The 23,808-nt window shown below is 41.2% G+C and overlaps 1 protein-coding gene across 10 annotated transcripts in view; it reads right to left on the reverse strand.

Annotated features, from left to right (window-relative positions):
• The window catches only part of card9 (caspase recruitment domain family, member 9), an 81,536-nt gene that overhangs the window by 33,616 nt on the left and 24,112 nt on the right, over positions 1–23,808 (reverse strand). For 6 of the 10 annotated variants that reach the window (XR_011351939.1, XR_011351938.1, XR_011351937.1 and 3 more), the window contains 10 exons: positions 22,710–23,035; positions 21,404–21,583; positions 19,712–19,861; positions 11,386–11,511; positions 10,326–10,517; positions 10,001–10,042; positions 9,404–9,449; positions 9,008–9,093; positions 5,130–5,206; positions 4,142–4,258 (listed from right to left, as the gene is read on the reverse strand). Coding sequence is in view for 4 of the 10 variants with exons in the window: in XM_069919752.1 (XP_069775853.1) it covers positions 4,142–4,258; positions 5,130–5,206; positions 9,008–9,093; positions 9,404–9,449; positions 10,001–10,042; positions 10,326–10,517; positions 11,386–11,511; positions 19,712–19,861; positions 21,404–21,583; positions 22,710–23,035 (1,342 nt within the window). In the remaining 6 variants the exon portion in view is untranslated. Of the gene's footprint in view, positions 1–4,141; positions 4,259–5,129; positions 5,207–5,662; positions 5,818–9,007; positions 9,094–9,403; positions 9,450–10,000; positions 10,043–10,325; positions 10,518–11,385; positions 11,512–19,711; positions 19,862–21,403; positions 21,584–22,709; positions 23,036–23,808 lie in introns of those variants that run through there. The other 4 variants (XM_069919760.1, XR_011351947.1, XM_069919770.1 and 1 more) reach the window with 4 other exon arrangements.

The raw sequence follows: 23,808 nt of genomic DNA on the forward strand, positions 1-23,808 counted from the left end.
CTCTATAACATTTTGATGTTTACATTTGTACAGCTCAAAAATCCTCAATGTGTACACTGATCATAATCCATTATTTTTTTATATATAAAATGAAGAATAAGAATAGACACCTGTTAAATTGGAGTTTGATTTTACAAGATTATGATTTGATGATAACACACATTAAGGGAAAGGATAATGTGATTGCTGATTGTATTTCTAGATGCTAAACTTTGTAAATGAAATTAATTAGTGTATGGCGGTAGATGAACATTGTGTTTTGCTTTATATTGTGACATCTTAATCAATTACTAAAATTTTGTTCTTGCAGACCAAAATTTTCTTTGTGGGTGGGAGGTGTTATGGATCATGGACTGACCTTTTGGACTCTGGACTGTCATTATAAAGGATGGATTTCTGCTAAGAACTCCATATAACTTATGGTACAGCTGAATGCTGACTTGCCAATTGCTTGGAACTTTTGAGAACAAAGGGAGAATCCAGCTGTGAAGCAGAGAGCGGCAGACAGCAATTGGACCTTTTGGTCCATGCCTCTTAGGCGTGGATTCATATGTTTACTGTAATGCAACATCAGTCAGTTTTCTCTCTCCAATGTTCAATACAACATCTTTTATAATCAGTTAAAGAATTGAACTAGGACATTGTACTTTGATATTGAATTTTATGGACTTTTTTTGGACTGACTGACCTGGGCTTTTTGAGGATTTTTCCTTTTTGAACATTGGGCACAGAGTAATGGTCTGGGTTTTCTACATTCACACTGTTTGTAAGTATATGATATTTGTATATTTGCTATAGATGCTTATAGTGGGGTTAATTGTGTTAAGACATTAATAAATATAGAGTTAAAATTTAACCCTTTTGAATTGCATCTTCTGTTGTTGCCGGTTTGAGATAAGCAATAAGAAGAGGGAAACAATGTTTATTATCATCCCTTTTTAGATTAGTCTCGATAAAGAGTCCTGAGCGAAACGCTGACTGACCATTTCTGCCCATAGATGCTGCCTGGCCTGATTAGTTCCTCCAGCAGTACATTATTTGCTTACAAATCAGAAAATGTTGGAAATATTCAGCAGGTCAGGCAGCGTTCATGGGAAGTGAAAAACCAAGTTAGTTTTGTAAAGTCTAACTCTGGTTCTCTTTGACATCATTTCCAGCACTTGGTTTATTTGCTCAGGCATAATCCCACCTCCGCTGGCAGTCAGACATCACATAGCAAACCCACCATTTCTCCAGTGTCTTCATCTAGTGAATTATTCGACTTTTGGCACCCAGCTCCTGGGTAGGATTCCATTGACAATACTGCCCTCTGCTGCCGAGGTTACACACGCTTTTTGGTTCATGAGCAATACTTCCAGTGTCACCAACAGTTCACTTTCACAAAACCACTTTCACAAAAGGTAAAATAGATTTTTGGATCGCTGGGAAAAGGGACAACAACGCAGGGATGAAATCTGATTGGCACAAAGGGCTGAGAGCAATAGGAAGAGTGGTTGGGAGAATAATCATCAGGTGTGTGATTGTTCACATGTGCATGTGTCCTGATTTAGGTACATATAAACATTTACAGCAGTGTTGTCTGGTGGGTGGACAGCTACTCAAATCATTGCATACATTGCCACACCTATAATGAATCAGGAGATAGTGGCTCCACACATGTTGTATTGATAGAATTATGCCATTCTGACACTCAGTATCCAAGATTAAGCAGGATGTATCCATCAGGAGTAGATTCTGCTTAATTTTTGTGAGATTTTAGGTGATTTTCTTGCATGATACTGAGCATGATTGTCCAGGTTGAGAGGTTGCAATGTACATTTGAAACTTTCTATCTGTTGGCCAGAATGAACATCAGTTCTGCTTGAGGTACATCAAGATAACCCTGTTAGATTCCTCTAATAACACAATCAAGATGTGATGTGAATAAATAAGGAATGGAACACATTTGCATTGCAAGTAGCCTCCGAAGGGAAGTTTCCTTCTGATGCTGCATGTTGCTGGCTTCAAAAAGAAATTTGGATTGCTGGTTTAAGTGTTTGAATAACCCCACCCCTGTTCAACAGTATGAGTGGTCTGCACCATCCACTTCCAGATGAAACTTGTTGATCTTGTTGCAGACTGGAAATCCATGGGTGAAAAATTCCAGGATGTTGTGGCAACCCAAAGTTGGTGGAATCGAATATCTGCACAGTTTGCAGGTATTTGGCATTGCCCAGAGGAGACAATGATCCAGCAGGAATTATATTTGCAATGTCAAAGGAACAGAATTTGAGAATTAAGACACACCTGGACTGCATCTTGGCGGGAAGAGAGATCACCCACCTGGACTGCGTCTCGGCGAGAAGAGAGATCACCCAACAGGAGTGCAGATGAGGAGAAATGGCTTTGCTGCCTCAAGCTAACTGTCCATAAGACAGGAGAACCACATTGGTAATGCCTAATCCAGCCAATTGAACACTGAAGTCTCGGGTCAGCTACTCTGGAAAATTAATTTCCTCTCCAAACAACTTTAGGATCTGTTCACACATTGTTAAATTCCCACAAGACAAAAATGGACGAAGTGAGAAATTGCTGCCCAAGACATATTAGAAAAACAACCAGATGCTTCTCTCCATCAAGGCTGTTGACCAAGGTAAGTCAACTTCATTGACAGCCAGCCTTAATACAAATTATCCAGGAGGAGGAACAGAAGTTTCCTCATCTACTCCAGTGCCTCACAATGAGATGTCACTATCACCTGGTGATGTTACAGCACAACCTGACCTTGTCACTCTTAACCAGTGAGAAAACCAATTCATGAAAAGTGAAAACACTCTTCATGAAAGGTAAAATCAACAGTGTTGAGTGACCATGTTTAACAGGACATAGTTGTTCGCATTACTGGTTTTGTAGTTAACCTGATTTTTTATTGAAAGTGTTGTATCCATTTATCAAATAAAAGGCAAGAAGATCTGCAGATACTGTGATAGTAGTAAATGCAGGTACACAATCCTTTATCCGGAACCCTTGGGGGATAGTGTGTTCCAAATTTTAGATTTTTCCAGATTTCGGAAAGCCCACCCAAATTGTGCTGCTGTATCCACCCCCACCCCTTTCCAGTCGCCAGGCCATCTCCCCAACTGTGGTCCCTCGGCCGCCCTGCTATCTCCCCCAACCACGGTCCCTCGGCCACCCGGCAGTCTCCCCCGGCCGCCTCCCCCACCGTCTGGCAGTCTCCCCCCGACTGCCAGTCCCTCGGCTGCCTCCGCCAACCGCCAGTCCCCGCTTGCTGGATTTTAGATGTCTGGATAAGGGATTGTGTACCTGTACACAAAAATGCTGGGTAAGTCAGGATGCAAAGAGATATAAACACCATTCTGCATCTGACCCTTTGTCAAAGTTATGAAGAAAGAGATATGGTAACTTCAAGGTAGTCTGATCCTTGTGAGCACTGACCCTGAATATGACATTTTATTTGTGCATCACCAGCTAGTGTGTGGAAAGCTACTCAATACAATTTAAAAAGCTGGCCACTCCCACACCTTGTAGGTGCTGGACCACCTCACAATAAAAGGGGATTTTGTGCTGTTTTATGCACATTTGGACCAATTGGCTGCTGCCACTCTGATAAAGGGACAGATGGGTGGAGATGGAAAGAGACAGAAAACAAAAGATAGCTAAATTGAGAGAAAGGAACCAAGAGAGAGGGATGGAAAGATTGCAGAAGAAGGAGAGGTTATGATAACATATGAGTGTAGAGATATTAATGAATTCTTTCCTCTGCTGTCCTAATAACATTAACAAAGGATTTATCACCATATAATGTTCTCACCTCTTGGTAAAAGGACCCTGACTATTTATACACAGTAGTGGCCCAAATGCAACAATTAAAATATCAACATATAATTCAACTCAAGGATATCAACTGGGACATAAATATTGGCCAGGGCAGCCAGGAGTTTTTCCCATCCTTCCAAAAGGTGGCCCAATCTGAAGGGAGGATGGGCTTTACCCCACACCTCATCTGAAGGACAGCACTCCCACAGCAGAAGATACTACATGCATCGAGACTCAAACCTACAACCTGCTGGCTCAAGTGAAGAGTGGCACCCATTGCTGTCTCTGCAATGGAGTGTGAGTCCCCATGAGGTGGGCAGATCACCTTCCAACCTCGTTCTTCCCTTCTCCCTCTGAGTAGTCAGAGTCGGTAGACTCGCTTGCCATCAGGTTTCCTTTCACCCCGTTGTTTGCCTGTTTGTTCAGTCGCATTGCCCGCTTCCTGGTTATTGAAAAGAGAGAAGATCTGTAGTCAGGATGTGATGAGGATGCCTTTCAATACGAGTTTAAAAGCTTTACCTGCCCATCCCCTAACAGACTGTGACTGGGCTGTACTGATGAACTTATAGGCTGATGCATTTCACCAAAAATAGACAGGCACAACAGAAATACAGAAACTGGTCACAGAACAGGTGGACAACAGGAGAGAATGGGCAGCAGAACAGTCAGTGGGAGATATGATGAACCAGCAGGAAAGATGTAGAAACAGATAGACTTCGAGTCAGATGTTTAGGCAGGGAACCAGAGACAGGTAGTGAGGTGGATTTGAAAACTGATATCACGTCTCCAGAATGGAGGACCATCGCCTTCCCAAGATCGTGTTATATGGCGAGCTCTCCACTGGCCACCGTGACAGAAGTGCACCAAAGAAGAGGTACAAGGACTGCCTAAAGAAATCTCTTGGTGCCTGCCCCATTGACCACCGCCAGTGGGCTGATCTCGCCTCAAACCGTGCATCTTGGCGCCTCACAGTTCGGCGGGCAGCAACCTCCTTTGAAGAAGACCGCAGAGCCCACCTCACTGACAAAAGACAAAGGAGGAAAAACCCAACACCCAACCCCAACCCACCAATTTTCCCCTGCAACCGTGTCTGCCTGTCCCGCATCGGACTTGTCAGCCACAATCGAGCTTGCAGCTGACGTGGACTTTTACCCCCTCCATAAATCTTCGTCCGCGAAGCCAAGCCAAAGAAATACATGAAACAGTCACAGTATAAGAGAAGGATGATTGCTAATGAAGAGAGAATCAGAGGCAGGTTGATTCTACCTAATTTCAGAAATAACAGAAAATTTAGTTAAGGAAATGTTTAAAACCTTCTGTAGTCTTCAAAGCTTTTCTTCATCCTCAACCGGTTGGACTTCACCTTCAATTGATCTTCAGTAGATGGTAGCTGACAACAAAGGAACAGGAGATTTTAGTCAGACGGACATCTTCCTACCCTCATTACACTATTCCACTCTGCATGTCCCTCACCCCAAAATGGTCCTGGGAAGGGATTCAGCAGAATGCTACCAAGAAAGAAATCTAATGGTCAGGAAATGTAAAAAGTTTAGGGTGATAGGATTTTGAAAGGAATTGAAAAGCGTGGTTGGAAACTTTCTGTGGATGAGATGGGAAAAGGTGGGGGTTCCAGAACAAGGAAGCATCATCTTAAAATCAACATCCTGATTGAAAATCAGGTCCTTCCTCCATTGAACTCTCTCAAACTGAGGACAGTAGGTACCAGCTCAGTTCACAACTTTAAATCTGAGATAAATGGATTTTTGTTGGCCAAGGTATTAAGGCTTATAGACCTATGTTAAATAACAAGAGTTAAAATGCAGCAAAAATGTATTTAACCATCAGAACAGGCTCCAAGAGTTGAATGCTTTCCTCCTTTCTGTTCACAGAAGACCATGGAGACATGCAGAAAGGAAACAGGCTGTTTGGCTCATCAACTCCATGCTAACCATCAAGCACTCTTTCACACTGGGATCCAACATTATCAGATAGATGTTTTCGCTGTAAGAAGGAAATGGAATCAACAGTACATGCAATTTGGGGCATGTAAGAAAGTGAAAATGTTTTGGGAAGATCTAAATCAGATATTATATAAAATCACAAAAAATAACATACCAAAAAATCCAGAGATCTTTCTTCTAAGTAATATAAGAAGTAAGGAATTAGGCCTCAAATTGGATAAAGTGCAAAAAAGATTTATTATGTAGCCTTAGCACTAGCAAAAAAATGTATAATGTCAACTTGGAAAATGGAAGAGAGCCTGAGAATACAGCAATGGTACATGGAAATGAATAAATATACTCCATTGGAAAAAATAACATATAATTTAAAAAATAAAGTTACATTATTTGAACATATTTGGGAACCGTACATGGAACATAACAGAGAGGGCTTGCCTCGGACCTCCACCCCCTAAAATGAAAAGAAGACAAAACGACTTGATCCAGTGTGTAAAAGTAGATGACACATTTTTCTTGTTTATTTTCATTGTGTGATGACATTGTTTAATGGTTTTATTGTATTGTATATGTTGAATATTTATGGGTTTTGGAAGAGGGTGGGAAGGGGGGAGGGAAGGTAGGGGGGGAAAAAAGGGAGAAAATGCCACTGTGAATATTGAATGAGAAACGTTTGTATGTATTTTGGTTGATATGGTTCACAGTGTGAAAAATAAAAAAATTATATATAAGTACTCTTTCACACTAATTCCACATTAGTACAATTTTTATTCTGCCTACATTCCCATCACCTCACCCCAGCCATAGGTGGGGATTACTTAAGGTGGTATGTGAGAAGAAAAAAAAGTTGAGAACCACTGGGTAAACAGTGATATTTTTATTGTAAACTCTGGTATTTTTATTGTAAACTGTGGTTTTATTCTTTAAGTGTTGCCCATCATTTACTGATGGTCATATCTCCTTAAGAGTTTCTCAATCTGCCACAATCAACAGCTGCTTCAAAGTTTGCTTTGTTTAAGCTTTAATCAAGGTTGCTTAACTATAAAGTAAATTAACTCTTTCTTATTGCACAAGATCAAAAATAGCCCCTTGCTTGCTAAACTAACAAGTTAACAGACTGAAATAGAAAATCATCTCTTACCATTTTCTCTGAATTCAGCCTCCATACTATCACTGCACATTCTATATTCAGCCAACCTGTATATTGAGCCTCCCAAGTTCTATGTCTTTAATATCCTTATTACCTCATCTCTTCTACCTGGGTTCTATAGAGTATAGACAAGCCCCATCAAAGTTTTGTGGCCTTCTCTACATCGGGGAGACTGGTCAGAGATTGGGAGTTCACTTCGCGGAGCACCTCCTCTCCATCTGCCAACCATTTCAATGCTGAGTTACACTCCCATGCCTGATGTACCATCCCGCCCTGACCACCCACAGATTGGAGGAATAACGCTTTATTTTCCGTCTGGACACTCTCCAGCCACATGGCTTAACATTGACCTCTGCTTTCTGCTAAACTTGCTCGCCTTTTCTTCCATTTTCCTGCCTTTCCAGTTCTCCCCCACCTTGCCATCCCTCCTCCCCCTAATTGCTGCTGTCCCCCCTCCTTTCTCCACCTATCATCTTCTTCCCCCTTCCCTTCTCCACCCATCATCTCCTGCCTTTGTCATCCCTTCCCCTCTCCTCCCCCCCCTCCACCCTTTTGTTCGGATGCCTGCTGGCATTCTCTCATGCATTGATGAAGGGCTCAAGCCCGAAACGTCGGTTCTGTATCTTTGCCTTTGCTACATAAAGGACCCTGTTTGACCTGCTGAGCTTCTCCAGCTTTTCGTGTTTTTACCCAGCACTTCAGGTTTCTCAGTTGCACCTGAACTGATCTGATGTTGCGATTTTCTCAACTAAAGTCCATCCTCTTTCTGCTCTTTATCCCTTCCTTCATGATAAGAACCAATCACACCTTTTTCCCATCTCTTAAAATTTTTTAACCAATTTAATCATACACCACGGTTACAGGCCAATTCAGCCCACGAGCCCGGGCCGCCCAATTTACACCGAATTAACCTACATCCCTGGTACATTTCAAACGGTGGGAGGAAACCCATGCAGATGCAGGGACAATGTACAAACTCCTTACAGACAGTGTTCTAAAAGTTTCTTGGATTTCTCCTGAGTTTCTCCTGCACTTTTATGTATTGCCTGGAATCACAAACTTTGATCACTTTGCTCTCACATCTGACAGGATCAGATCCATTCATTTCTATTTGTGTCATTAATTTGCTTCTCATTGTAAATCCTGCATTTTGTTTTTTTTTTAAAAGTCTTTCCCACTCTGACTTTAATTGGATGTTCTTTTGCTTTATTTATCCTGTCCTTTTGTGACACACTCTGGAATTCAGTGCACATTAAATGACAGCTATTCCCGCCTACAAGCTGCAAGAATCATGTGCCCTGTTATGCACGTGCCAAGACTGGGGCCTCTCCATTCCTCTGAACCCCCTGTTCTTTCTTTATTTCCCATCACACCCTCTTGATCCACCAATTCAGCTGCATTTAAGCCAAGGAGATTGACCACTCAGAAAGACTATCAGTGTCAGGAGCAGAACGAATGTTAGGGGCCATAAACTCGATCAGCGAGGGGGGGGCACAGCACCTAGCTTGGGGGCAATGCCCACGGATGCCCCTCCCCCTTCACGCTGACCCTGAAGAGTATCCATATACCTTTCCTCTTCCAGCGAGATACTCTGGATGGAGAATCTGTGATTATATCCCTACACCCACACCCCATAAGGCTCACTCTAAATTATCATTTTACTGTATATGTTTAACAAAAACTGATATCTTGAAACTAGATAAATTATAATTAAGTGCCAATAGTCATTTGCTAATGTAATTCAAAATTAAATAAATAAAATTACCCTTAAACACATGCAGGAATTATACATTAGAGCACACAAATTTAAATGGAGGACCCCAGCTGACCATCCGATTACTCACTGAATCACAAATCCTGCAGTACCTTGTCTTTAGCTTCACCGAAGTCCTTGCTCAGCAAAGCTCACACCCCACACACTGGCCAGTGGAAACTGCATATAATGCTAAAACATGCTGTGCTTTAAAACATTAAAGCTGTGTGGCTAGATTCTACAAGTTGTTGAGGCCACAAGACAAAGGTGGATATGATTGCTAATAAAAATCAGGTGTTGTAAAGGGGTTTTAATTGCAAAGAAACTTACTGCATTTGTGGCAGAGTACGGACCCAACGCTGGTGACTGCTGTGAACCCACCACCTTCAGAGTGTCTGTGCCCTGAGTCAAGCTCCCTGAAAGGAAATGACTATTTTAGACAGGGCGGGGGGGGGGTGGGGAAATGGCAGGGGACACGATGGAGAGGGGGGGAAAGGAAGACAGGCAGGGGACACGGTGGGGGGGGGGGGGCGGAGAGGCGAGGGACACAGTAGGGGTTGTGCAGGGGAAGAGGGGTGAGATGGTTGATGGGGAACATCTGACCCTCACATTGTGGGTCCATGTCTTTGTGATGGGTCTTGGAGGTGAGAAATCGAGCCCCTATCACAGAGATGACATTGCTGCATTACATTGAATTAACGAGGACGAGGTACTGAAGTAACTCACATTCAGCAGAACCTTGATCTGCAGCCTGGATTCCTGCAACAGTGATCTATTAAAAGAAGGAGATTGATAGTGCGAGAGTGAATATCCATGCTAATCGGAAAAATCACCCAGCTGCCCCGAAATACCACACCTTACATGGACAATAATGTGTATTAAGTACATGACACCCCTCATCCTAAAGTGCATGTTGTAAGTCAGCTCGCTGCTGATTTACTTAGTGATGCTCAGGGGACATGAATGGAGAGTGTATATGGATACGTGAATGCATGTAGATAGTTTATGTGCAATTGCACACCTAAACCTGGGATGCTTGTAAACATGTATGCATGTTTCTGTACAAGTGCTAAGTTAGCAGATCCTATGTGTCTGGCCACAAGTGAAGATAGGATCCAGACTAGGACGGGCCACAACTCCTCCCAACACTAGAGTTACACAGTCAGTTTTCACAGGGAAAGGATTGGTGCCTTGGGGCAATGCAATGTGTGCTGCAAGCAGTGGCAGTCCATGCACCATAGGTGTGGGGAAGTGGAAGCTGACTCACCAGGGGCAGGAGAGCAATGTTACATCAGGTCACAAAGTGAAAGTAAACTGACTCACATCCTGAGAAGCTCTGGAGATGGTCTCATCTAAGTCTGACGTCTGAAAAAAAACAACAAAGATGTTGTGAATTACAGATTATTTAATGTGTTTTCAACCCAAACATCGGTTAAACCTCAATATTGAAGTTCCAACCCCAATATGACATTGAACCCCAAACTAAAACCCAATACCATTACAAACTAGACTTCAGCTTCACTAATCAATCTCCATCAGAAACACAAAGCAAAACCAAACCCCAAGTCCTCAGACTAACCCTGAGGCTATCACAGACCAAATTCCATCATGGACCCTACCCCAGCATTACTAGAAAGCTGGATGTTACCGAACTGTCGGCGGGTTGTTTGACTCTCCTGAGTTTGGCCTGTAGGTTCAGGAGTTGCTCCTCTTGCCGGAACAGTTCAATCTGCAGCTCATCACATCTTTCACCCTGCTCACGGATCAGCTTGCGGTACTCATCCTTCTGCTGCAGGGTCTGACAGTGCAGCTTGTGCATCTCCTCCCTTGACTTCAGTGCCTGCAGGTGTGACACAGGGAGAAACAGACACAAGTAGAGGCAGGGCAGAGCATTAGATACAGATATTAAAGATCCGTCCATACCCTGCCCTGTGGCCGTCCTCTGGTTAATCCCTCAATGCTATTGCACTGCTGAGAAACCTTAACACAGATGAGCACAGACTTGATGCAGAGTGAGTTGGGTCAGACCATGGGATATCTCCTGGAAACAAGGTCTAGACAGGAACAGTAGATCTCCACAGAGAGCAACTAGGTTTCACCTGTTCCAAATCCAATTCATCTTGGACTTCCTGCCATATGTTAGATCATGGGAGACACAAACATCCAGAAGGTAAGGTGCCTGCACAACCTCTTCTCTGCTGGACCAACAAACGGGTGCTGACTGCTACCCAGCCCCACAGCTTAATGCCAAGGGACAACTGATGGCAAGTGGCAATACTGGTCAACTGACGTGGGCCGTTAACCATCAGGACAAAGGTGAATGGAGCCAAGTATTTCAGTTCCTTCATTCAGGTGCCTTGCCGCTCGGTGCATTTCAGTTATCTTACTTTACTGCTTTAAAACTATTTGTTAAAATCTTCTGTTTTTAATTAATTAATTTACAAAAATAATTTTTTAACAAATATTTTAACAAATTATTTCAATGCCTCTGGAGATTGTATTTGAGTAGTTCAAAGGGCTTTAGCAGAGATGAGCTCTAGATGCCTGACACGGCCCACCAGCGCCTCATTGGCTACCTTCTGCTAGTCAGAGCCTGCTGCAGCTCATGAGAAATGTCCCCTAAAATAATGAGGGGAGTGCAGGTAACATGACCCAGGCCTATTTAATGACTGTTACGATTTAAAGAATAAAGTCACTTTTCCAGTTACCTGGTCTCTCTCTGTTGCCACCTCTTGCATCTGCAGCAGGATTGCTTCAATCCGATCCTTGTACATCTGGGAATCCTTCTGCAGTGTCGTGCACTTCAGTTCAAACACTTCCTTCTCTTCCAGGTACTTCACAAGGTACGAGAGAGCCAGACAAGAGTTAGAATTAGGAAGAACAACTGACTTTGCAGCCAGGAATACAGTGTCTGGTCCAAGCTGGACCATCACCCCAGTGCTGAAGCTCTTGGACTGCTGGTGAAGGTGACCCTCAGTCATAGTTCTAGCATCTGCTCCCCAAGACCCTGGTCTCAATCTGCTCTTTCACCATGGGACTTTGTTCCCAAACTCACACCTTGCCCTGACTTCAACACTCTGGTTATCAAGAGTGCTCTTTTCTATCTCTCTCCAGCTCATTACCAGTGGACAAACCAGTTCTCCTTCCTACCCAGGGGCACAGAGGTTTAACGTCACCCTCCCATACAACCTGTGTTTCTAAAAGGGAGGTCATCATGGAGAAAATTTCTCAAATTTTTTCCACAGGGGCACAGTTGGGCAACGGTCATGAGGGAGAGCAACAAGAGGAGGAATTTTTTATTTTTCACACTATAAACCACATTGATCAAGATACATACATTTTCCTTTTCAAATATATACAGTCGTTTTCTCTCCCCCCTCCCTCTTCCCATCCCACCCTCCCTACCTCCCCTCCCATTCATTTAAAGTTCAGAATCTAAGATATATTAAACGCGTCAAACAATGTTGTCACTCAATAAAAACAAACAAGAATTTCCACTGAGTCAATTCTTTTCATTCCCTTCTCCTTCTGTCATTTTAGGTGGTAGATGTCCCTGGTAGGTTTTCTCTATTGTGTTTCATGTATTTGTTCAAATATTGTAATATTATTTCTTAAATTATATGTTATTTTTTCTAATGGAATACATTTATTCATTTCTATATACCATTGTTGTATTCTCAAGTTATCTTCTAATTTCCAGGCTGACATAATACATTTTTTTGCTACAGCTAAGGCTATCCTAACAAATCTTTTTTGTGCACCATCCAAATCAAGTCCAAATTCTTTGTTTTTTATGTTACTTAGGAGGAAGATCTCTGGGTTTTTTGGTATATTACTTTTTGTGATTTTATTTAATATCTGGTTTAGATCTTCCCAAAATTTTTTCACTTTCTCACATGTCCAGATTGCATGAATTGTTGTTCCCATTTCCTTTTTACAGCAAAAACATCTGTCAGATACTGTTGGGTCCCATTTATTTAACTTTTGAGGCGTAATATATAGCCTGTGTATCCAGTTATATTGTATCATACGTAACCTCGTATTTATTGTTCCTGAGCACAACTTCTCCCATGTTTCATTCTTTATCTTTATGTTTAGATCTTGTTCCCATTTTTGTTTAGTTTTACTATTTGTTTCCTTGTTCTCCTTTTCTTGTAGTTTAATATACATGTTTGTTATAATTTTTTTGATTATCATTGTGTTTGTAATCACATATTCAAAATTACTTCCCTCTGGTAACCTCAGACTGCTTCCCAATTTGTCCTTCAAGTAGGATTTCAGTTGCTAGTATGCCAACACTGTATCGTGAGTTATATTATATTTATCCTTCATTTGTTCAAAGGATAATAATTTATTTCCTGAAAAGCAATTTTCTATTCTTTTGATCCCTTTTTTCTCCCATTCTCTAAAGGAAAGGGTATCTATTGTAAAAGGGATTAGCTGATTTTGCGTCAGTATTAGTTTTGGTAGTTGGTAATTTGTTTTATTCCTTTCTACATGAATCTTCTTCCAAATTTTGAGCAGATGATGTAATACTGGAGAATTCCTACGTTGTACCAATTTTTCAACCCATTTATATAATATGTTTGGGTATCTTCTCCCCTATTTTATCTAGTTCTAATCTAGTCCAATCTGGCTTTTCCCTTGTTTGATAAAAATCTGATAGGTATCTTAATTGTGCGGCTCTATAATAATTTTTAAAGTTTGGCAGTTGTAAGCCTCCTTGTTTATACCATTCTGTTAATTTATCTAGTGCTATCCTTGGTTTACCCCCTTTCCATAAAAATTTCCTTATTATTTTCTTTAACTCCTTGAAGAATTTCTCTGTCAAGTGTATTGGCAATGCCTGAAATAGGTATTGTATCCTTGGGAAAATGTTCATTTTAATACAGTTTATCCTTCCTATTAGTGTTAGTGGTAAGTCTTTCCAATGCTCTAAGTCGTCCTGTAATTTTTTCATTTTAGTGGATAATAATTGAGTTTATATCGATGGCCGAGGTTTTTATTTATTTGTATACCTAGGTATCGTATTGCTTGCATTTGCCATCTGAATGGTGATTCTTTCTTAAATTTTGAGAAATCCGCATTATTCATTGGCATTGCTTCACTTTTATTTGCGTTAATCTTGTATCCCGACACTTCTCCATATTCCTTCAATTTCTTATGTAATTCTTTTATTGATATTTCTGGTTCTGTTAAGTATACTATAACGTCATCTGCAAATAAACTGATTTTATATTCCTTGTCTTTTATTTTTATCCCTTTTATTTTATTTTCTATTCTTATTAGTTCTGCTAGTGGTTCTATGGCTAACGCGAACAATAAGGGCGATAGTGGGCATCCCTGCCTTGTTGATCTGCTTAATTTAAATTGTTTTGATATATATCCATTTACTGTCACTTTCGCCAATGGCCCCTTATATAATGCTTTAATCCAATTAATATATTCCTCTGGTAAACTGAATTTTTGTAGTACTTTGAATAAATAATTCCATTCTACTCTGTCAAAGGCCTTCTCTGCGTCTAAAGCCACCGCTACTGTTGGAGCTTTATTTCCTTCTACTGCATGAATTAAGTTAATAAATTTACAAATATTGTCTGTTGTTCGTCTTTTTTTAATAAATCCAGTTTGGTCTAGATTTACTATTTTTGGTACATAGTCGGCTAATCTGTTTACTAATAGTTTAGCTATTATCTTATAATCTGTGTTAAGTAAAGATATTGGTCTATATGACGCTGGTGCGAGTGGACCTTTCCCTGTCTTTGGTATTACTGTAATTATTGCTGTTTTGCATGAATCTGGAAAGCTTTGTGTTTTATCAATCTGGTTGATTACTTCAAGGAGGGGAGGAATTAATAAATCTTTAAATGTTTTATAGAATTCTATTGGGAGTCCATCCTCTCCTGGTGTTTTATTATTCGGTAGTTTTTTTATTATCTCTTGTATTTCTACTATTTCAAATGGTTCTGTTAATTTATTTTGTTCCTCTATTTGTAATTTTGGTAGTTCAATTTTAGTTAAAAATTCATCTATTTTGTCTTCTTTCCCTTCGTTTTCAGTTTGGTATAATTGTTCATAGAATTCTCTGAAGTTTTCATTAATCTCCGTTGGATTATATGTGATTTGTTTGTCTTTTTTCCTTGATGCCAATACCATTCCCTTAGTTTGTTCTTTCTTAAGCTGCCATGCTAGAATTTTGTGCGTTTTTTCTCCTAGTTCATAATATTTCTGTTTTGTCTTCATTATGTTCTTCTCCACCTTATATGTTTGTAGGGTTTCATATTTATTTCCCTTTCCAACTGCTCTGTTTCCTGATTGTAGTTCTTCTTCATCTTGGTTTCATAACTTATTATTCGCCCTCTGATGAATGCTTTCATTGCGTCCCATAGTATAAACTTATCTTTCACTGATTCCGTATTTATTTCAAAGTACATTTTAATTTGTCTTTCAATGGATTCTCTAAAATCCTGCTTTTTAAGTAGCATGGAGTTTAATCTCCATCTATACATTCTTGGAGGGATGTCCTCTAACTCTATTGTCAATATCAGAGGTGAGTGGTCCGATAATATTCTAGCTTTATATTCTGTTTTTCTAACTCTCTCTTGGATGCGAGCTGATAACAGGAATAGGTCTATTCTTGAGTATGTTTTATGTCTACCCGAATAATATGAATATTCCTTTTCCTTTGGGTGTTGTTTCCTCCATATATCCAAAAGTTGCATTTCTTGCATTGATTTAATTATAAATTTGGTTACTTTGTTCTTTCCGTTAATTTCTTTCCCCGTTTTATCCATGTTTGAATCCAAATTAAGGTTGAAATCCACTCCTATTAGTATGTTCCCTTGCGTGTCTGCTATCTTCAAAAAAATATCTTGCATAAACTTTTGATCTTCTTCGTTACGTGAATATACATTGAGTAAATTCCAAAACTCCGAATATATCTGACATTTTATCATTACTTATCTCCCTGCTGGATCTATTATTTCCTCTTCTATTTTAATTGGTACATTTTTACTGATTAATATAGCTACTCCTCTAGCTTTTGAATTATATGACGCTGCTGTTACATGTCCTATTCAATCTCTCTTTAATTTCTTGTGCTCCATTTCAGTTAAATGTGTTTCTTGCACAAATGCAATATCAATTTTTTCTTTTTTCAGTAAATTTAGCAGTTTCTTCCTTTTGATTTGGTTATGTATTCTGTTAATATTTAAAGTCATATAGTTCAACATAGCCATTTCATACTTTGTTTATCTTTCCTTTGTTTCATCATCATCACCTTTCCTTCTTATCCATTTCAGCTTTCTTGTTTTGAACACTTTATAAGACAACATTTCTAAAACATCAAACATTTCCCTTATTCTCCTATCTAAAATTTCTTTAACCCCACTATCCCCTCCCCTTCCTGAGTTGCCCTTTATCCCTTGTCGGGCAACCACATCTCCCTCTCCATTTGGATTTGCGAATTCACTCGCAAGCATCAACTGATTTTGCAGTGACCGTAACTCCTCCTCACCCAGCCCCCCCCAGAAAAGATTCCAATTTTCATATACAACAAAGGTCACTCTCTTAATTCCCTCCTTACTTCCTCTCTTCCCTTTCTTTCCCTTATTAATTCTTATCTATACTCTATATATTTTCCTTTAAATACGCATACACTCATGTACACACATATATACATAGACACACACACACACACACATATATATATATATATATATATATATACCCATATACACACATACATATAGTTCGTGGTCATTTTTGCTCTCATTACATGTCTTCATCTCTCTGTCTTGTTGTTCTGCAAATTTTCATGCTTCCTCCGGATCTGAGAATACTCTATTTTGCTGCCCTGGAATAACTATTTTAAGTACCGCTGGGTACTTTAGCATAAATTTATATCCTTTTTTCCATAGGATCGCTTTTGCTGTATTAAACTCCTTTCTCTTCTTCAGGAGTTCAAAACTTATGTCTGGATAGAAAAAAAATTTTTGACCTTTGTATTCCAGTGGCTTTTTGTCTTCTCTTATTTCCTTCATTACTTTCTCCAATATATTTTCTCTCGTTGTATATCTTAGGAATTTTATTAAAATGGATCTTGGTTTTTGTTGTGGCTGTGGTTTAGGGGCTAATGTTCTATGTGCCCTTTCTATTTCCATTTCTTCCTGTAATTCTGGTCTTCCTAGGACCCTGGGGATCCAATCTTTTATAAATTCTCTCATATTCTTGCCTTCTTCATCTTCCTTAAGGCCCACTATCTTTATATTATTTCTTCTATTATAATTTTCCATTATATCTATCTTCTGAGCTAATAGCTCTTGTGTCTCTTTAACTTTTTTATTAGATTCTTCTAATTTCTCTTTTAAGTCCTCTACTTCCATTTCTACGGCTGTTTCTCGTTCTTCCACCTTGTCCACTCTTTTTCCTAAATCTGACATGACCATCTCTAATCTATTCATTTTTTCTTCTGTTCTTTTAATTCTTCTTTTTATTTTACTTAATTCTTGTGATTGCCATTCTTTTAATGATTCCATTTATTCTTTAATAAAAAAATCCATTGTCTTGCCTTTCCCTTCTTCTTCCATTTCTCTGTGTTCTTCTTCTTCTTCTTCCTCTGGGTTGGTCATCTGTTGTTTCCTTGATTTCTTTTTACTCTCTTCTTTCTTGTTCTCGTTGTTTTCTATGTTCTCTTCTTGCTGCTGTGCTGTGGCTGTCATTCTCAGCTGTGGAGATCGACTCCTCAGCTGGTCCCCCCTCCCGTCAATGTTTTCGTTGACTTGCGCATCGCGCATGCGCGACTCCTCGCGCATGCATGGTTGCGCACTTTTGCTTGGCTCCGCAAGCCATTTTCGTAGTCCCAAGCTCAGGACTTCGACTGACCTGAGGGAGCGGACTTCTCTCACCACAGCGGGCCTCCTCGGACAGGTAAGGCCTTCACCTTCTTCCTCCGATGTCTTTTCTTCTTCTCTTCTTCCCGTTGCTTTCGACTTTTCTTTCTTTGCTGCCATTTTCTTCCCACCTTTACTTTCACTTTATTTTAATTTTTGTGTTGTGCCTTTGTGTTTTCTGTGTTTTTTTAAAACTTTTCTGGAGAGGGCTGGAATTCCCCAACCGGCCACTACTCCATCACGTGACTCCTCCTCCAACAAGAGGAGGAATTGATGTGATTTTAAAAGAAAGGAGGGAGGTCGAGGGGTTTAGGGCCTGGCAACTACAGCACAGCCACTGTAACATTGCAAGTCAGCTAGGGATGTACAACAGGTTAGAATTGGAGGAAATGAGAGAAGGGAAGGTGAAAGGGTGAGCAAATTTAAATTCTTGGGAGTCATTAACTCAGAAGATCTTTCCTGGACCCCACACACGAATTGCGTCATGAAGAAGGCACATCAGTGCCTCTACTTCCTCAGGAGTTTGCAGGGGTTTGGTATGACACCAGAAACCTTGGTATGTGTGGTGGAAAATGTGCTGACCGGCTACATCACGGTCTGAAAAAGGTAGTGGACATATCTTAAGACATCACCGGCAAAACCCTCCCCACCCTTGAGAACATCTACAGGGAACGCTGCTGTCAGAGAGCAGCAGCAATTATCAAGGATCCACACCACCCAGCACATGCTCTGTTCTCGCTGCTGCCATCAGGAAAGAGGTAGAGGTGCCACAAGACTTGTACCACTAGTTTCAGGAACAGCTGCTATCCCTCCTCCAATAGACTCCTCAATGACAAACTCATTTAAGGACTCATGTGCACTTCATTTCTTATTTCTCTCTGTATTGCACAGTTTGTTTACATTTTTATTTGTTTACATGTATACGTGGTGTTCATTTTTTATTGCACTACCAATAAGTGGTAATTTTGCCTCACCCACAGGAAAAGGAATCTCAGGGTTGTATGTTTTCGAACAATAAATTTGAAATCTGAGAAGCATGCAACTGCTGAATTTTATGAGCTGGATCCTATGTAGGTCAGTAAGTGTAGCAACCGACAGGCCAGTAGCTTTTGGACTGATGTGATCAACAGAGCTTTGAACTCATCTGTGGATGGAATCAGAGAGCTTGGTGGTGGCAACCGCAGGGATAACAGTTACAGCAAGAGCTGGTGTTGATAAAAGAGCGTGAGAATGGAAGATCAACTCAGGGTTATGTTGCAAATTATCTGGTCCAAGCTCAGAGACAGGCAGGGAAACAAACACGATGGAAAATGTGGACGGTCTATATGGCAAAGACTAATGATAATGACTTTTATTTTCTGGAATAAAATGCATCTCAAGGCTGGAAACCTGACATTCAGTTTGAAAACCTGCTGTTGAAAGAGAAGAGGGCGGAGGTGCCACAGGGTATTGTGATCGTACACTTGCACATTCAGCCATCTCTGATCAGCCCAGGGGACAGGTCACCTCCCTCTATCACCCTCTCCCTATTCTGGCCGAAAGGTTTGTGCTCAACACAATCAGCCACCGAGCTGCTCAATCAGATCCTTCCATTTCATAACGAACTTTGGCACAAGCAGTTGGGTCTGGGTGATGGTTCAAACAGATAGAAAAAAGAGCTTCCAACCTCTAGAACCCTGTGCCAAATGACTCACTTCAGTCTTGAGTAGGAGCTGAATGGACACAAGGTGAGTGTTCACGTGCAAGCTGACAACAACCTGGTCCACACCTCTATCCCCTCCCTCTTCCCTGTACACAGCCACATCTCAGACTGAATGCCTGGTTTCCAATTGCTGAGGTGTCAGCTATGCCTCAGGGTTTCTCAAGGTTTGGGATTCACAGTCCTTTCCATGGACAAGATCCGGGCTGATATTCCCAGAGCAGTGCCACAGGAAGTTTGTCTGCCTCTTTTCCCCAAATGTGGTGACTGTGTGACTCCAGGACTTGACCTCAACCACCCTTCAGTTAGTTCAGCCAGATTCCACCATGACCAAGCTGCTCAGGAACGACCCAACACCTTGGTTCGAGAATGGGTAGGTGAGGCAATGAAGGGGCACCCCTACCACTGATACCCAGTGTCTGAGAACCAGAGATTAAATCCCACCTTATCTTGCAACTCTTCCACATCCTGAAGCTCTTTGCGCAAACTGTAAATGCTGTTGACAAGTTCCTGATGTTCCTCCAGAGTTGTTCTCCGGTCATCTTCCAGAATCTGGATGTACAGCTTACTTTTATCAGCGTCGTCAACCTTCAACTTGCACAGCAATCAAACACAAGCACATTAGATTTCTTTATGATTCTTGCAGAATGTTTAGATAAATTAGGTTTGTTACAAAACAATCAGAATGGAACAGTTAAAAACATTGAAGTGAAACTCCTGGAAACTGACCCTGAAAAAGACCCCAAACTCTGACTATAAAACATCCAAGAGACACTCTAAAGCAATGGCCTTCCACAAAATGCAAAATTCAAAGTACCAAATGCCACTCCTGGGTCAGAACACAAAGCACTGGAGTCACTGGATCCCAATTGGAACTTCCAGAAACAAACAGCAGGTCAGGCAGCATCCAGGGGAGAGAAACAGTCAACAGTTCAGGTGAAGGGCAGCATCAGTATTGGAAGAGTGAGAAATCACATGCAGATAGGAGCAGGGGAGAATAATTGTTATCAAAGTCACAGTCACTTTAACAACACAGCAATTAAAGAAAGAAGAGAGAAAATTTGATGCCTTGCTTGCTAAACATTCCTGTTTTTACACTGGATATCCTGCATTAAGCTGGGTTCACTGGCATTTCACCAGCGTTCCACCTGTCTTGAATTCTCACTAAGCCTGTGAAAGTGTTGTTGGCAAGTTTGGTATTGGACTCAGAACCAGCCCTCTCACCCTTCTGGACAATACAAATAGAAGAACAACCTGTGTTTGTTTTGTGTCATTATCATTAAGCAGAGAGGCACTGAGCCACATATAGAAACATAGAACATTACAGCACTAAAAACAGGCCCTTTGGCCCTTCTAGTCTGTGCCAAATTATTATTCTGCTTAGTCCCACTGACCTGTACCCATTCCATATTCCTCCCATCCATGTGCCTGTTCAAATTTTTCTTATATGTTAAAATTGAACCAGAATTCACCACTTCAGCTGGCAGGTCATTCGACACTCCCACCACTCTTTGCGAGAAGAAATTCCCCAAACCTTCTCCCCTTTCAGCCTTAACCCATAACCTCTGGTCTTACCTAACCTCAGTGGGAAAAAGCCTACCTACATTTACTCTGTCTACATCACTCATCATTTTGTATACCTCTGTCAAATCTCCCCTCATTCTTCTCTGCCTCAGAGAATAAAGTCCTAACCTGTTTAACCTCTCCCTGTAACTCAGTTGCTCAAGTCCCAGCAACATCCTAATAAATCCTCTCTGCACTCTTTCAATTTTATTGATATCTTTCTTGTAGTTAGATGACCAAAACTGCACACGCTCCAAATTTGGCCTCATCAAAGACGAAGATAACTGGATGAATGCCCCAAAAAATTAAATTCTGAAGAGAATCAGTGCCCAATAGAGGAAAGCTAATGGCAAAAAAGCTCCCTTTCCATCCCAGGTGTTTCAAAGTAAAATCCCTGTTAACCGGAATTCAAACAACAGGTATCCTCAAGCAAAAAAAAATTAGGTAAAAATACAGGTGTAAAATTGGCTCCCCCAGCAGTTAGTTCAACAATCACACAAGCACGCAATCTCAGCAACCTTATCAGGTATCTACCAATCCCATGGGTACTGGATACCAGAGGTTTTACTGTACCTTCACAGGAGAATCCATCTCCTGGATCTTTGCCTTGAGCAAATCATTTTCTCGCTGGAGCTCCCAGATAAGCTCCTGCTTTGGCCTCTGCTCCATGGCATGCTTGAGTTTCATAGTGTGAGTCCTCTCCACTTTGTATCCATCCTCAGCCAGCATCAGACTGTGCTTAAGTTTCTCAATCTGGAACAATGTTCACAAATCTTCAGCTGACAGTTCACACAATTTTCTTTCACCTGCTAAAGTAGAGGCTCCTCAAGCAACTCAGCCATCAAATGGGAACTGATCTGTCCCATTCGACCCACTGGGACAGCAAGGGGTTGAAGGTGATTGAGAATCTGGACACTGGGAATAACTGGGATAGGGATGGGTCAGTTGGCATTCATTTTCAGGCCTAAATGAGTAAGGGTTTGGTTTTTCTGGATCCTAAAGAATAGGCATGAGTGGGAAGGGGAAGGGCCTATGTGATACTCTAAGTGAGAGTGAGCAAAATCCAGGAAGCAGATAGACAAATTTTCCAAAGTTCAGGTGTTTTTTCACTCAATATTTGAACAGTTCCCATACCTGAGACAACCCCAGAGATGGGGAGATCATCCAGGATCTTTTTCTGAAAATATGAGACTGAAAGTGAAACTCTGCAGATACTGTGATTGGAGTAAAAAAAACACCAAAATGCTGGAGGAACTCAGTCGGTCTCGCAGCATCCATTGGAGATAAAGATATTTCAGATGTTTCAGGCCTGAGCTCTTCTTCTTCAAGGAATAAGCAAAGAACAAGCAAAAAAACATGAAATCTCAAAATAGAAACTGTGCTGACTGGGGGAAGAGTCCAGACCAATAAAAGGTGTTAATTGGATATGATAAGGGAAGAGGTGAGAATTGATTTTGTCTATGTAAGACAGGGAAAAGGGAATGAGACAGGGCTGGAGGAAGGTGAAGGGGGAAGAAGGGGAGGGGGAAATGAAAGCCAGAAAAGTCAATATTAATGCCATCCGTGGATGCCCACACGGAAGATGAGCTGTGTTGTTCCTCTGATTTGCAGGTGGTCTCACTCTGGCCATGCACGAGACCATAGGCAGACATGTCAGCAAGAGAATGAGAAGGGGAATTGAAATGGGTCACCACTGGGAGATCCACGCTATTGCAACAGACAGAGCCGAGGTACGTAACTGTAAGTGTGAATCTTATGCAAAGCAAAGGAAGGAATTTAGTGCTCACAAGCCAAGTGGATAAGGAAAAGGAGAATCCATGGAGACTTCAGAAGTGGTGGAATTTATAGGACACACACCTTCATACAAACTCCAACACACCTCCAACTGCAGGTCCCTGTTCTTCATCATTGCTTTGTTCTTCTCTTCACTCTGCATTGCAAAGTCCTTTGCCCACTTGTAGTTCTCCTCCTTGCAGATCTTCAGCTCCTCACTGTAGTTGTTTCGCTCTTCCCGCATGTTCCAAAATCGCTCCTGGTACTTGTGCAGCTCGCTAAGCTTCACCTGCAGCTGCCTGATGTGATCATCTTTACTTTTCACCTCACTGGTCATCTCCTGAACCCGCCTGTTGCTCTGGATCACCGCCTGTTGTTGCTTCTGCACCTCTGCCATCAGCAACTGGGTCAGACTTGACTCCCCTCCAGCATCTAAAGAAACACAACGAGCCTTCATCAATCTTCCAGCTCAGACAACCTCCCAAGCTCCTCCACTTCCTTATTGAAAAGTCCAGTGTGACAGATCAGATGTGGGAGTGGATGAAGGACACACCAGTGAGACAATCAAACAGACATGACTTGGTTTCTCTCCACAGCCATTCACAATCTTCATTCCCTTTCCTTCAGTACCTGCACAATGCGGGGTCTTCCCTATTCACTCATGGGAGGCATAGGATCAATCTTTAATCCAGACTCAACCAACACCTCCCTGTGAAGTACTAGCAAAACTCAAAGGACTTTGCAGCCAAAAATGGTTGCTTTTATAAGAAATGCAACTTGTACACAGAAAGCTGCCATATAAAACAAGGCACTGGTTAGTCTTCAGGGACAATTGGAAAGACATTAAAGAAAAGCACTTTGGAGGAGTCACATGATGGAGTAGTGGCCAGTAGGAGAATACCAGCTCTCTCCAGAAAAGAAGAAATAAAGTGAAGAAAATACAAAGTTCAAGAAACACAAAACACAACAAATAAAAGATAAAGTTGTGGAGAAAAGGAAGAAAATGGCACCCAAGAAGGAAAAAGTAAAAACAACGGGAAAAAAAGAAAAGACGCTGGAAGAGAAAGGAGAAGGCCTTACCTGCATGAAGAAACAGGGAGCCGTTGAGGAGAAAAGAGCCCGTTCCCCAAGGTTGGTGACGACCCCGCAGAGTCACGACCTCCTGATGGCTGGACTGCAAAAATGACTCTCTGAGCCAAACAGAA

Source organism: Narcine bancroftii, chromosome 1 (genome assembly GCF_036971445.1).
Source record: "Narcine bancroftii isolate sNarBan1 chromosome 1, sNarBan1.hap1, whole genome shotgun sequence".
NCBI classification, from domain to species: Eukaryota; Metazoa; Chordata; class Chondrichthyes; order Torpediniformes; family Narcinidae; genus Narcine; species Narcine bancroftii.